This window comes from Lissotriton vulgaris, chromosome 11 (genome assembly GCF_964263255.1).
Source record: "Lissotriton vulgaris chromosome 11, aLisVul1.2, whole genome shotgun sequence".
NCBI lineage: Eukaryota > Metazoa > Chordata > Amphibia > Caudata > Salamandridae > Lissotriton > Lissotriton vulgaris.
In genome coordinates this window covers 1,052,229,184-1,052,245,514 of record NC_141699.1, presented here as the reverse complement: position 1 = coordinate 1,052,245,514, position 16,331 = coordinate 1,052,229,184, and the positions used below count along the sequence as shown (strand labels likewise).

The following is a 16,331-nucleotide window of genomic DNA, read 5'->3' as shown; positions in this document are numbered from 1 at the left end:
AGTCAGTCTTTCTCTAGACAATATGGCCGGGTTGACTCCTCCGGGTCTTGGATGGGGTCTTCCACTCTCTCTCTTGGGGTCCTCAGCTGTCCACTCTGCCTCCTCCTCGGTTGCGCCACCGCAGGACATGCGAAGGAGAAATGAGGACTTTGTTAGGTATGGCTCAGGTTAGGCTTTAGCCAGGGGGATACCGGGGTGATAGGGACACCGTGCAATCTAGTCTTTATACGAGTGATAGGATACTGTGAGGGGGTGGAGTTGTGCATGAGACCTGGAATGTGTTACCGAGGGGAGCACGCAAAGTATCTCACAAGCGCAACTCATAGGATAACACTCTACGCGCTATAGTTGCTACTGCGTGGTGCCTCCCCTCCACTCAAACAAGCTAGTCACGCGCTGCCGTACCTGGTGAAGCCACACTCCCTGGTGAGTGTGGCTGGGCGGCTCGTGTTGACGATGGCCTCCTGGCTCCATTACTCTTTCTGGTTCCAGCTCATCTCGCACGTCCTTCTCTCCTCTGAACTGCTCCTCTTCGTATCCTTCTTCTCGCCGCAAAACTCCTCCTGACTTTCCTGGTGCTAGTCTCCACACCGCTCCGGTTCGCTCGGTGTCGTCACACGCCGACTTTCCTGCTTCCTGGGTCTTAACCAATCCTGTAGCGTAGACGTCACTCAGGGGCGTATCTTCCTTGTTATTACCCGCCCAGTTAAAGGAACCTTCACACTCCTCACGGGGGTTGTCCTGCCATAGTGACTGCGAGTCAGACCTCCAATCGTCCTGATGTGGGGTAAAAGAGGGAGCGGTATCCATGTCAGTGACCCACCAGTCCACCACAGGGGTCTCTCCTTCCGCCGGTAGGTCCTCCCCGCTACAGAGAGATTTCCGTGGTCCATGCAAACTGCTTATGTGCAACGTGGCTGTTGAAGTACAGAATCAACACTGACTGCTTGTGGAGTCAAAGCAAAGTTCAAGCCGCTGTGATGCAGTTGAAAACAAAGGCATCTACACAGAATCTACACATTGTTGGTAGCGAACCTGTTTGCCAGGCCCATACGTATATGTACCACACTACTCCGCAACATAAAACACTAAGTTGCGATTAAAAGTGTTTGCCAAGCAAAGATTAACTTGTTGTCAAAAAGGACAAAGCAAGATAAGGTTGCTAGTATAAGTGCTGTAACGCAGAGATCTACCAGGTATAAGCAAGTGCACTGAGATGTCAAAAGCAAAGCGACTAAGATGAAACAAATGGTTGTTTGCTTTCCAGAAGTAATTAAAGAGGGTGTTTATACTGCAGCACTGGGAAGAGCAGCTCAAGGAAAAGTGCTTGGGTTTGTGCTTACTGAGCTGTCCATAACCCAAGAGGCAAGCTACCAAAACCTCTAAGTGTGGCACACAACTCCACAGATCTTTGAAGCGTGATAGTCAGTGAGGGGTTCGGAATAGTGGCAGGTTGTTATTCCAATGGAGACCAAGAAGAAAATCATGTTTCCAGTAATTATCTTGGATGATCTAAAGGCCAGTACATCACATGGTCTCACAGACAATAAGGTAGAAGCAGTGGTCGAAAGACAGCCACATTACCTCGTTACCGCCTCGTTACCGCCAAAAAGCTAAATATTGTCGATGGATGGAGTATGTCGATAGAGACATTTGAAGATTTCATTGATGCACTTGAAGAGGTGCATAACAAAGATTATCAAATACTTCACAAATCTTGCTTGCACTGGAGTAAAGGAAGTCATCAAGAAAATGCCACAAACTGATGAAGAACTCACATACCGTCAGATTAAAGAAACCTTGAATCTCACGTTCTATCCAAAACCCAATATTGCCTACAAAAGACATATTTCAGTCAAGAATGACAAAAAGTTGATGAAAACATTGATTCATTTTTAGAAAGACTTGACACACTCATCAAACACTGTACGTTCAATTAATTTTAATTCAATGATGCAGAAGCCAAAAGTCTCAGGCTCACTGATGAATGCTTGTCCAATACATTTGACGGTGATGCGGAGAGAAACTCTGAATCTGAAACAAGTATTAATGGCTGTTAGAGCTGAAGAGTGTGCTGCTTGACAAGCTGCTGACCTGGAGACCGGAGGTGCCCATAAAAAATCAGTCATGAGTTGGAAAGTAAGTCAAAGCAAAGGACTGAAGGACACAAGGTGATGTCTGCACATAAAAACAAGTTATGCTTTGGATGTGGATTTTCATTTCCACACAAAGACAAATGTCCCACCATTGGATAAAAATATAAGGGCCTAAGGAAGGAGAACCATTTTGTGATGGTGTGTAAAGTAAAGGGGGTGAAACAAGTGTGGCAATACGCGAAGACAAAATGGCACGCACCTGCGCACCCACAAGGCCCAGCCGAACCATAAGGTATGGCAAATCGAAACTGAATAAAGTTTATTGTCATCTAAACCACCGTCAAACAGTTTTCTATATTAGTTTCAAGTGAAAGTCAAGAAGATGGTTGTGCCATGTCTATGTTTACCTCAGAAAGCCTGCACATGGAGGACTGGCAGCATATGGAAAAAAATGTCAGTCAAAAGAAAGTTGACATACCAAAGCACCAACGTCATTCAAAAATTCTTTGAAAATTACATTGAAAGTAAATGGTTGTTGGATACCTTTAATCACAGACACTGGTGCCTCTATAAAACTTATTCTAAGGGAAAAATTAATGCATTGCATCCCTTACCAGAACTTATGCCGTCGAAAACCAAAGTGTATATATGGGCTGCATCAGCACCCTTAAAAAGTCAATGTTCATTTGTAGCAACAATGAAACACAAGGAAACGAAGGTGCAAGCGCCCATCTCTGTCCTTCAAGGAACAGCGTCAAGTGCCTGTCTACTCCGCTTCAGCACAGCTGATGATATCTAAGTGAACTACAACATGAATGCTCACCATGAAATAGTAAGTCAGTTCCCTTTGTTGTTTCATGGTTTGGGAAAGCTTAAGATAATGAATGTAAAGTTGCATATTAATGAGGACATCCGTCCTGTTGCTCAAAGACCTAGGCAAATTGCTTTTTACTTACAAGATGCTATTAAAAAAGAACTTGAACCATTACTTAAGTATGATACCATTGTATCATTCTACTTGCCCAATGCCATGTGTTTCTCCCATTATGGTAGTGCCCACAAAGGATAGTGAATGAGAGGTACGCATATGCATTGACATGCGCAAGGCAAATGAATGAGAATGACATACAGGCCCACACATTGCAGATATAACACAATTAAATGGTGCAAAGGTTTTCTTTTGCCTGGATTTGAATAACGGTTCTCATCAGATGGGATTTGAAGAAAACTGCATGCACATTTACAACCTTTTCAACACATAGGGTCGGTTTCGATACAAAAGACTATGCTCTGGTATGTCATCAGCTCCAGAATGTTTCCAAAATGTCACTCGATATATCACACAGCCTATCATGAATGCAATCAATTATAATGATCATATATTGGTTTTCAGAGCTACCGAAAAGGAGCACAATCAGGCTCTCACACAAGTACGTCATTTACTGGCTGATGCAGGTATGACTTCAAATGCAGATCAATGTGAGTTCCATAAGACAAAGTAAAAATTCTTTGGCCATATATTTCTGATGGGGGTATGGCAGCTGATCCTGCTGAAGGACAAGCAAGGTCAAATGATGATCCTCCCGAAGATGTTTCAATGGTGAGTTGCTTTATTGGCATGGCCAGCTACTGTACTAGATATGTAAGAGACTTTACCATTGACAGAGTTGACGAAAAAGGACGCTTCATTTCAGTGGTCATATGAATGTAAAAACAGTTTTAAGAAAATCAAACAAGCTATTGAGAATGCTACTGAATGGCTTATGTCGATCTGAAATGTTATACAGAGGTTATTGTTGACGCTAGCTCGGTTGGGTTAGGTGCTATCCTTGCACAACACAGTGGACACTCGAATGCTAGAAGCCATATTACGACATATGGAAGTAGGAGTTTGTCCCAAACAGAATGGGCTTACTAACAGCCTGAAAAAGAAAGTCTAGCAGTGTGAACACTTCCATGTATTCCTGTACTGAAAGCCTTTGTATGCTGGTAACTGATCATCAAGCTTTACTAACAATATTTGGCAATCCAAAGGTCAAGATGCCTTCTGGCATAGAATGTTGGGGACTACAATTAACAAGATACTATTATAACACTGGGCATCATCCAGGGAAGGATCTGAACCCTGCTGACTACTTTTCTAGAGTGTTCTGTCAAGTTCATGGCACTCCATCCAAGTCAACTGAAACTTATATCAACTTCGCCATAAAATTAAACAGACCAGCTGTCATTTCAGTAGCGCAGATTGTCACTGCCACGAGCCACGACAGTGGCATGCTAAAGTTGAAAGTATAATTACACATCAGTCGTGGAACCAGCACACTTGACCTTTCACCAGTGGGACTGAATATTAAAAACAGAGAAATGCTAAGGATGAACTGTCCATTAATCAAGATGGAATTATATTGTGAGGGTCGGGAAGACTGATTCCCGAGAGTCTGTGGCAGAAAATGATTGAAGTGGCCAAAGAAGGACATAGAGGAATAGTTGCTACAAAATGAGTTCTCAGAGACCAAGTCTGGTTTCAATATCTCGCCGAACAATTTGAGAAGGAATTAAGAACCTGTCATCTATACAACTTCCTGTCTACAAATGTTACTCAACACATCCTGTACATCTCAGAACTTCCCAAACATGCCTAGGAGAGTAAGCCATTGACTTTTTCGGTACACTTGGCAATGGACATTACTTGGTGGTGATTGTGGACAAATAGTTGTGATTTCCACTAATTGAGGCTCTCTCATCCACCACTCAAGACTGATTCAATGAGAGACTGGATGGCATCTTTGCGATATGGGGTGTTCTAGCCATACTAAAGTCTGACAATGGCCCTTCTTTTATTACTCTGCAAAATTTCTTAGAGCATCTGAATATAAAGCATCAATTGACCACTCCTCTGCAGCCACAGGTCAACTGACTGGTTGAAAGATTTATGAGCACGCTAAAGAAAGCTGTGCATCGTCCTACCCTTGAGAAGCTCAATTTACAAACCGTGTTAAACACTAAATTAAGAGCTTACTGTTCAACACCTCCCTCGACCTCCAGTGAAATTCGAGCAACATTGATGTTCGTGAGAGCAATGACAACCAAGATACCTTAGTGTACCAATCAGAGAGAAAGAGATGGGAATGCAACTTGTATGATGGGCTTGATTTAGAAACGAAAGATGAAGACCTATGCTGACCGAAAATGACATGCAAAAAAAATTCATCTTCCAGAGAAGAGACCGAGTGTTTGCATGTCAGATGAAGAGAAGAAAATTGGATGCTCCCTTTGATAAAGAACCTTTTCAAGCGGTGTTAACCAAAAGACACATGGTGATTGCATACCGGCCAGGGAAGTCTATTCCCGGAGACACTTTTGGCTTTTGGTTCATTGTTAACCAGATCTCCATTGTAAAGGTGGGACTGATACTGAAGCACCAGTGACTGTCGCTTCACCATCACAGCAGATCTTGGATCCTGATGTTGCATGCCTCAACTTCCCACAACATGTCCAGGCCGCACAATTACAGCAACAACAAGATTAATTGAATAATTTTAAATGTACGTATGTGCATATATTTTGTAAAATTGGTAAGTTTCAATTTAACAGAGGGGGCGATGTAGCGTCTTGCAAGTTAAAAATGATTGAACACTTGGTTCTTAATGAACTCCATAGAGCTATGACATAATGGCTAGAGTGTAGTGCAGTGAAGGTTCGCAGTTACACACAAAAGAATAAATACGTGTATTTCTGAGCTCCGTGTGTGGTATAGTCATTGGTGGGTACCCCAGCTGCTTAAAAGCTACACTGGCAGTTATTGAAATTGCCTGACAAATGGTTACTCTAAGATGGCAAATGTTTGGTAATAAGCACAGGCTCTTTGGAGATTAAGCTTTAGAATTACACTAAGAGATAACTATAAATTATAGTGTGTTATTGAGTGATATAAGCCACTTTCATCAGCAATAGTTGAAATGAAGTGTTGCCTGAAAAGATGAATGCTACCTCTTTCCAGAAGAGGAGAAGATATGGGTCCACAAGGCACATGGTAATTATGGCAGCCAAGAGCCTCCTGTATTTTAGCATGTTCAGCCCTTTTTTCCAGCAGTTCAATACACGCTTTCTTATTCACTGTGTATTCTCATTTCATTGATCAAGCTTTCCAAGGCAAGTAACTTGTTCCTAAAAAATGGCCTCATTTGTAGTATAGTTCCCCTGAGCACTACAATCAATAGAAACTATAGGCATTACATCCATGACATCTTCCGTTGTCCCCAAGTTGTGGTCTGTCCTAACAATAAAGCATCGAGTAACAATGCAACTTTAGGAAACATGTGCCATTCTAGAAGTAATACAGCACATTACAAGTCCCATTCAATAAAAAAATAAAAATAAAAAAAAATATATATATATATATATTAAAGCACTTACCAACTTTATAGTGTACACAGCCTTCCAAGTCTCCAACAGTAATCCACCCCTGTTTCTTTTCGACTTCTGGGTCATTATGTAATATTCTATTTCGTAACCATGAAAGATAGTATACCCGCAATTTGTTCTTTTTTCCTGTTGAGAAAATAGAAGATCGACGTATGTAGAAAACCGCACATTAAAATAGTTGTTGAAATGAATAAGGTCATCAAGCTTTAGTCATGTTGTCCCTTCCTGTGATGCTATCTGACATTGAAGTCACTTCACATTTGTCAGCTTATAGCTATATTTCAATGTTGAACTTAAAATGCACTAACTGACGCTAAATAGCCAGACATTACAAAATCTAAAAGCGACTCTACATTTGAAACATTTCACACAAACAAATGTACATTCAATTACTTGCAAACCATGAAATCTGCAAAATTTGATTGTAAATCCATCTTTGTACCATTCCTGCCTTTTTCAGCAACATTATCTTGGAATTTATTTTGTTCTTCATTAAAAATACTCGATTATGAACCCTGTTTAAAATTCATTGTTATAAATGGCAGCCACTTTTAAATTACTTAGATTAATAAGGCATGATTTACAATTAAGTCACTTTAACTTTTTAAAAGCAACTGTTATGCTTTTGAAGATAAAAGTCAGAGGCTGACGGTGTAGCTGTTCCTGGTATACATGTCTTTCTATGTGAAGGAGCTTCTTTTGCACTGCTTCTCTTGAATTATTTCCTTTTAAGCTGTTTGATTTCAGGAGCTTCTAATCCAATGGGACACCCAAAATGCATATCTAGTACTCCCCTATCAAAAGGATAGGGGACACCCTAATTTGCTGTCCCCAGCCTGTAGTCTTAAGGGGCAGCCTAACTCATTCACTTTATTTGCGTCCCATATGGGCACATCAACACTAGGGTGAAATAGCTACGTAAAGAAGTGATGCCTACAGATTTGCCTGTGTAAATCACTCAGAGGTAGTCCGGTATATAGGTCTCTTTTGTGTTTTCTAATAATAAACCTGAATCTCTGCATACTTTACCTAGACTGCAGCTGCCCACAAGTAAAGATGCAAAGATTAGTGACAACCTCATCTCCTCTTATGTAAAAGCAATATTGGCAAGGATGCAGAGCTGCATGGATACTGCTGTGGGGCATCCTTATGTTGGCATTGTGAACTTCTGCATACTGTGCTGCTGTTGAGTTTTCTTGTTTAGAATTTCCCACTTAGAATTGTCAAAGGGGGTTTCACCTACTGCAATTTCACAAAACAATACAACATGAATTGCTGTTTGTTCTACTTGATTGCATAGGGGGCTGAGTCTCTCATTCAAATAACACTTTGACCAGGAACCAATAACATGTCTTATTCACAACTGTCCTAAATACTGCTTTCACCACATAGTACAATTATCTTTCACACAAGTCTCTAAAGGCAAGAACTTGCTGGAAATTAGTTATGCACATAGTTAGGTTATCTTCAAACTTTCTATGAAATAAAATTAGCAACAGAAATATCACAACAATATTGAGGATAAAAATATCAACTTTCTGTATTTTTGCCCTTAACATAAGTATTGACTACAAAAATATTGAGAACCAAAATATTGTCTTTAAATAGGTAAGTATAATGATATTAAATTATTTAACATTATATTCATGTAGATAAAATATATTGTTTTAAAAAGTTTCATAAGAAAAATGTAAGAACATAAACATAATATGTAAATAAAGAATATTAAATAAACATGAATAGAATGAAAAATACTAAAGAATAATTTAAAACACTAAATTAACAATATTAAAAAATGAACATTTTCAATAACATAAAAAAATATTTAATAAAAAATTACTTCAATAAAAAACAGTTAAAAAAAATACAATCTTTGATCTGATCTTCAAATTCAGTACCAGGGGTCCCATTAGGATGGCGGGCGGATTGCTTTAATTCTCCCCCGGCCATATTAGTATGGCGGGGGCACCGTGGCAGACAGAAAGATCGTCCGCTGCTTTTCCGTCGGTCGAATTCTCGACCAGGTGGAAAAGAGACAATATGGTGGCAGTGTCTGCAAGACACCGCCATCCATATTATGATGTAGCTGGAACATCACCTTTCCATGGTGGCGATGCCGCGATGGAAAGCCATGCGGTTCCTGCTGTTGGGAGCCCGTTGTGGGCCCCCAGGGTGTTGCGGGGAGCACATGGGGGTACCTATGGTACCCCCTCATTGCAATGCACTACATGTATATATATATATGCACACATATATATACCAATAACTTAAAATCTAAAAAACAACTTTCTATTCTAAATTAAAACATTAAAATATTTGAAAACCTTTAAACTTAAATTTCCCATTCCAGTCAGTGCAACAGAAGGGAATGTTTTGAATAGCAGAGGAGTAAAATTGACTATTCCCACTCTAGTGAGTGCAACAACAGGGAAAGTGTTGGAGAGGGGAGGGGTAAAAATTACTATTCCCACTCCAGTGAGTGAAACAGTAGGGAAAGTGTTGGATTATGGAGGGGTAAGAATTCATATTTTCACTCCAGTCAGTTCAAAATTAAAAACAAAATATTAACAATAAAAATATTTCAAAAAACAAAAAAAAGATACAAATGTTAAAAATGTAAATACAAATATATGTAAAATGTACATTAAAAAAATATAATCTTAAATACTTAGGACAAATACCTACAAATATTGTATAAAACAAAATAAAAAATACTACAAATACATACAAATCCTGATGGTGCAATGAGCTAGGGACTTACATCTGAGTATACCCTTCCACGCTTATGGTGGACAAAAATGATTCAGAAAAGGGGGTGGTGATGAACAAAGTGTCTGAATTAAGCAGACCACTCTTACTCTTGTGTGGAAGGGTATACTCAGATGTGAGTCCCTAGCTCATTGCACCATCAGGATTCAAGCAAGCCGGGCCGAAGACGGCTGAAATGCCAGAAACCGGTCCCCGGTAGCTTGTTTCCTTCCCAGTATAAGAATTAGCTTGGTAGTTTGGTCTGCCCTGTTCCCATGATGCACTGGGCCAGGGACAGACTGATTTGCATATAGCCAGGTTCTGAGCTGGGATGGTGCAGTGAGATAAATAACGGTGATGGATCAAGCCCTGATCTTTGGACTGGGTAAGAGTGGTCTGCTTAATTCAGACACTCTGTTCATCACCACCCCCCTTTTCTGAATCAGTTTTGTTATAAATCAAATAAAAAACTACAAAATAATAAAAAATGTCTAGAGAATGTCTTAATCTAAATCTAATGTTCATCAAAGACATCCAAAGAACAGATGTGCAAAATGAATCATGGTAAAACAGCATACCTAGACTACAGGATGGGACAGTGAGTAGAATGCTCATTGCTGACATTAACTCTGATCTAGCAGTTATGTGCTTTAGTCTTGTAGGCACCAGAAATTAAGTTATAAGAACACCTGTTACACAGGTAAAAAAGTGAAGTGTGGTATGAAGCACGATAAAAGAACAATTTATTATTTGTATAGACTGTATTGCCCTGCTATGGTAAAAAGTTATTGGTTTTCTGGGGAAACAATGTAGTAGGGAGATGGCCAGTCCCTCTGGGGGAAAGACGTGTCCTTGAAAACACAGCAAAGCCCGGCTGGAGTGGAGCATATGAATATGTGCCACAGTTCTCTAAATGCAGCTGCTGCCAAGCACACTGTATGATTGTGTAAAAGTAAACGTGATAGCTGAATAGGTATGCAGTAGGTGTTGTCTTGCTAACTTTCTTAGAGGCCACAGGAGAGCACTGACCTTAAGGAAATACCCAGGAACTAGCTGCCGGTGTTTTAAATGTCTCTTTGAATGTGCAAAGAGGCCATGTCCTAGGACACATGTTCATATAACAAATGTGGTAGAACACCATAAGACCAGATCCCTACTTCTGAATGCTATTGGTTTCCCTGTACATGTTTGTATACACAGAACTAAACTGATGTATGAAGCTGCAACCTCACCAAGGACGCATTGAGTATTCTCCTCATTCCTTATTGCCATCTAGTTCCTTATTGGTTTGGGGGGGTCAGGACTGAGACAGACTGACGGAACCTGCTATCTATAACTCCTCCTCTTCAGACCCAGCCTAGCCATGCAAGTGGGTATGTGGAGGTGGTGATAAAGATTAAGTCCTTGAAGAACCACCAGCCCTTTCAATCTTTGTGTCTAACTCCTTGCCCTAGGCTTTATAGAAGGACTGGAACAAGATATTGGATAGGAAGGATTGGACTGCCACTATCACACCCCATACTGTTGTGCTGCTGATTGTGTATGTGGCCTGCCCCTTGGCTTGACACGTGGAAGTGGGTTGTTTGCTTTCTTGCTACTTGTCTCTTTAGTACAGATGAAGCACTGGCACCATAGACTAAAAGCACGGAGCGGAACAGGGAATTTCTATTACCATCTGCTGTGTGACTTGAGAGTGATGTTCACAGTGGTAGTGTTTAACCCTTCATCTGGCTTTCAACATCACCATATGCAATATAAGGCTTAGAGGGGCACTTGATCCTTGTTATCATCATCACAGCCAGTGACCCTATCAACCAGCGAGTTACTTCTGTCCCAAATTCCTTAGCTTAATCACTAGATTTGACTCTGGCATAGCAACAATGTCCATATGCCACTGATCTATAATTGGCAAACATTTCAGATATATTTGTCAGTTTTGCCAGTGTCTGGTGGGGGTTCCCCTTTTCGCCTGGCATTTGAAGTACTTCTCTCAAGAACATGGCGCCAGTGAACCAGTGGGCAGAGTAAAATTCAGACTGCTTTGTTATGCTGTAATCACTCAGTCGTACTAATAAGTGGAGCACGGAGGATCAAATAAGAAATGTTAGGCACCAAAGTCACTAAAGATTAGGATCGTGCTCAAGATGGTATCCATTTCACTACAACATTTCTATTAGTGGTAGTGGTGCTGCGTAATATGAGGCTACTTGAGGGAGCACTGGAGGTGGGATCTGAACTCCCCTCACTGCTAGACTATTATCCTATTGTTGTCTCCATTTGCTGTGCTAGCTGGAGGAATCACACCTACAGCCTAAAACATGGGCAATGTGAGACTGATAGAAGAAATGCAATTCACCTGCTACAAACTAATACTTTACCGCAAAATCTGGATTTGATGTAGGAGCGGGCAGTACTGACAAGAAGAGCTCAACTTCTAGTGGTGCTGGGGAGGACATTAGTTGGCTATGGAGGTGCTAAAAAGGGATCAATATTCTGCTATAGTCTACATGTTCAAACCCTTCCAGGCCCTGTGGGTACCTGTCCCACATTTTTTCTTATATCGAACAGTACTTGATCCACAACCGAGTTTATGATGATCTCAAAACATAGACAAGATTGAAAAACTAGTGAAACTAAAAAAAAGACCTGGTCACAAACTTCTCCACCACCACCATTACTGCTTGAGGGAAATGAGGATGCCAATTAGTTTAAAGACAGAAAAATGGATTGCCTTGTACAATGTGTTGCTCCTCTGGATTACCACTCACCCTCAAAATAGGCTTTGAGCAATTGTTTACCATAGGGAGTTTCCACGGTTGAAGCAAGTTGTGTTATCAAAACTTAAAGATTTACCTTATGGATTATTTCCATCTCTTCCAACACCTTGTTCTGCTCAATCAATGATGGAATACTCTTGACTCGCACATTGGTTTTTATTTATGGAAGCGATGCAGTTGTATTATGTTGCAGAGAACGGAGTATAGTTTCCAGGTTGAATGGTCTAATAACAACCAAATGAAATCTGACTTAAAACATTCTAATGTCAACAAAATGACTCCCAAATCTTTCCAAAAGTACTAATTCATTCATAAATTTTGCCTAACCAAACCTGAAGGTATACTGTGTATTATTTGCAAGTATAACCATTGTTACCACGGCCATCATTTTCCCTCTCACGAGAATCTTTATTGCCAGAAATGTAGCTCCCTAACAAATATTTTAACAATTTTTCGGCAGTTTGGCCAAGTTGACAGTGAGTCAAGAGTCAAAGTCTTATTTCAGTTAAAAGCATTTTCTACGACCAAAGCTAGTTCCATGGAGAATGAACTCAAGGTTGTTGCAGATAATCTGTTGACTCAAGTGATGCAGACAACCCGGCCTGCAGAAACAGTGCCCAACAATTATGCCCATTGGTCAGCCTTAAAACTCTATGATCAGGAAGACATTGCAAAAACCTAATTGGACTTAAAACCGAACAACCACTACAATGATCCTCTTCCCGCAAAATGTTGGCCTACGGGCAACCACATGGTCATCCCTAGCTGGACTAAAATAATTCATGCTTTGCTTTCCCAAGGGTCTTTTACTGACTGTCTAAAAACAGGCCAGGTCTTCCCCCTACTAAAAAAACCTACAGTGAATCCTTCAGACCCTAACAACTTTAGTCCGGTAACTAACATTCCCTATCTGGCTACGGTGTTGGAAAAATGTGCCTACCAACAAGTCAAGTCAAGTCAAAAACACTTTATTCGATTAAATAAAAATCATAAAAGTATGCTATACAAATACATAAAAACATCATACAAAACTATAAAAATACTGTACATTTTAAAATTCAGCCTACCAACAACTGAACCGTCACATCTCAGAATATAAGCTATTAAATGACTGCAAATTAGGCTTCAGACCAGACCACAGCACGGAAACTGCAATTATGCACATAGCTGATGACGCTTTACTTGCTCTAGACTGTAACGAAACCTGTATGTTAGTCCTCCTCGACCTATCTTCAGCATTTGACACCGTAAACCATGGCATATTATTAGACTGATTGGAGAATAAGATGGTTTTTTCAGTTACACTCCTAAAATGGTTTCACTCGTTCTTAGAGAACAGATTGCAAAGGTTCTTGGTGAACCACAAACTATCCCTTCCATCCCAAGTCATATTGGAGTCCCTCAAGGCTCAACTCTATCCCCATCCCTATTTAATCTGTACATTGAGCCACTCACAGAAATACTGCAGCAGGTGAACATCTCCTTCCACATGTACGCAGATGAAACTCAGCTGTATATGAAGATCACATCGCTTGAAGAGATCAAAATAATGAACCAAGAACTACAAAAGACAGTCCTTTGGCTTTCTGTCAATCATCTTAAACTCAACTCACAGAAAACAGAATTCCTTCTGATCTCCCCCCTAAATCCTCCATGATGATCAAGGAAAGGACCAAAATGATCACAGCTCTAAATGGTACTCCGATTCTAGTTGATCTACCAAGTCTCTTGGAATCATGTTAAATAAAGATTTAAAAATGCGAGCACACATCAACATTATGGCAAAAAACGCCCGATTCCATTTGAACTATCTCAGAAAATTGAAATCGTTCATTGACATAGCCGACCTGAAAACAGCTGTCCAAGCTTTGGTCATCTCGATGATTTAGTATGGTTGCACAACTCTAGCTGGGCTCCCTAAGATCCCAACAGCCCCACTAAAAGCCTGCCTCAGTGTTACAGTGACACTCGTAACTGGTACAAGAAAATTTGACCACATCACGCCACATCTGAAAGCGTTCAAATGGCTACCGTACGAGGCAAGAATTCAGCTTAAGATGGCGTGTATTACACACAAAGCTTTACACTACAAAACACCACATTATCCTGCACAGAAAATCAAGATTTCTGCAGGCCTTAGATCATCGAGAGGGTTACAGATTTCCTACTGAAACCAGCAATTTTCCGCAAGAAAAGAACGTATGATAGAGCATTCAAGGAAGCAGCACCAAGAATTTGGAATGCGCTTCCATCAAAAATTAGAAGAATCACCTCGGTCTCGAAATTCAAAAAAGAGGCTTATTCCTTTCTCATGAGTAAATTTCACCTGTAACTATGGCCCTTTTGTGACTCTTTTGAGACCTTTAAACATCCCTGAATATACTATTTTCAGATGCGTGAACAGTTGGAGATAAGCAGGATGACTGTAATGTGAATATCAAAGAAATGGCTCCTCAATAGCACAAGTCAGTGTGTTTTCATCGAGTCTCACCCACTGACCTCAGTCAGGCCTGCATGGATTCCCAAAGCCATAAGCTAGACTCAAGGAAGATAGCTAATGAAGATACACACGCTAGACTCAAGGGCGATAGCTAATGTTGATACTCCGATCAAGCAAGTTGGTTACTGATATGTGCCGGTAACTGTGCATCCAGTCAGAACCCAGGTTTTCTTTAGAAAGGATATTCGTTGTACATTACTTTTTGTATGCAAGTATGTCATGACCTGTATTACTACAACCCTAGTGGCCGCCTAGTAAGATTGAATATGTTATTAAACATAAATTTGTAAAATGAGAAACTGTTTGGTGCTGAATTGTAAAGCGCCCTGACACCCAGGAATGGGTCAAGTTCGCACTACAGAAAACACTAAATATAAAATAAATAAAATTAAAACCATAATATTTTACACAGCTAGACCAATAGACAAAAATTACAAATTCAATAAATGTAAGAAACTTCTTTCTAGCATTAGGTTGTAATTTTGAACAACTTTCAGTTAAAAATACCATGGCTAAAAATATAAAAAGTTGATGCTTGCATGTTGGAATATTAATTGCAATCGGCTCCAATGCAATAGCTTTATCGGTTTGTTCAAAATACATTCATTTTCCTGCCTTTGTCCATTTTAAAGTCCAAGCGTGTTCATTCAAAATCACCTTGAGACAGAAAAGTAATTCATTCATTAAATAACAGTACCCCTCCTATTTCACCTGTTTCAAAATGACAGTGAGGTCTAAGTCTAGATTACAAACCACAAAACTCGGCATAAGTACACAGAAACTTTCATTCGGTAAAAAAAAAAAATAGTGTTCATTGACAAGCAAATACAAATGTCATCAATTTTAAACCCCTGACCTCTTTGCTCGTTCTAATTATGTTCCAGCTCAGGGATATGCAAACATAACCTTCATCTGACTCTAAAGCACTGCCAAACATACCTGATATTGTCACTAGGACATTGAGTCCCTCTAGAACATCCATCTGTTGAAATCGCCTTCTGTTGATCAAATTATAGACCTTCCCTTGCCCGCTTCTGTCCAGCAACATCAGTCCATTCTCTGTGCCCACTAGGAGGTTCACACCTGCAAAGTGACCAATAGCACAAATCAAATTACAGTGCAGTTAAGTCATGATTTATACCCAAGTTATATTTATGAATTTTAAATTACAGTATGGCTAAGCAGGAAATATGGATTCCAAATGTTCATGTGCTGCAGTGCTGTATTCAATTGGGAAGTCTTGCAAAAAATCTGAAACATTTTGGTAGAAGAGAAACTTTTATCTAAGAAGATTAGATTTTCATACCAGATACGGTTACATACAAAAGGCTCTAGATAGGAATCTGTTACAAAGTCAATGGTTAAAGTGAAAATCTAGCATGGATCCAGTCTTTGTGGACATTGATTCTATTTTATTACATAATGAACAAAGGCAACTTTCCTTATCTATTCAAATATAATGATTTATAGCAGATCAGGAGGATTTAAGAACAGTTCTTGGGTATTTAGACATTTTATTGTGTTTTCATTTGAATGTGTTTTTCTTTTATTAGCACGCCTTTTTTTTTATTTCTGAAAAATCAAAACCTTCCCAGTGGAATATACTGAAATGTCTGGAAACCAGACTACAAACTGATTCAGAACCCCAAACTTTGAGCAACATTCACTATCAAAAAATACAAACATGGATAAAAGTAGTTTGGAATTTAATACATTAGTCACAACAACAAAAGAAGCACCAGTATCATGGTGAGACAACAGTGCATCTATCAACAAACCACTTTT

General features: G+C 39.8%; 1 protein-coding gene across 19 annotated transcripts in view; it reads right to left on the bottom strand.

Annotated features, from left to right (window-relative positions):
- Nucleotides 1-16,331, bottom strand: part of TNIK (TRAF2 and NCK interacting kinase) — a 724,668-nt gene that overhangs the window by 30,176 nt on the left and 678,161 nt on the right. For all 19 annotated transcript variants that reach the window (XM_086944405.1, XM_086944396.1, XM_086944403.1 and 16 more), the window contains 2 exons: nt 15,486-15,629; nt 6,513-6,647 (listed from right to left, as the gene is read on the bottom strand). In XM_086944405.1, the coding sequence (XP_086800531.1) occupies nt 6,513-6,647; nt 15,486-15,629 (279 nt within the window). The remainder of the gene's footprint in view (nt 1-6,512; nt 6,648-15,485; nt 15,630-16,331) is intronic.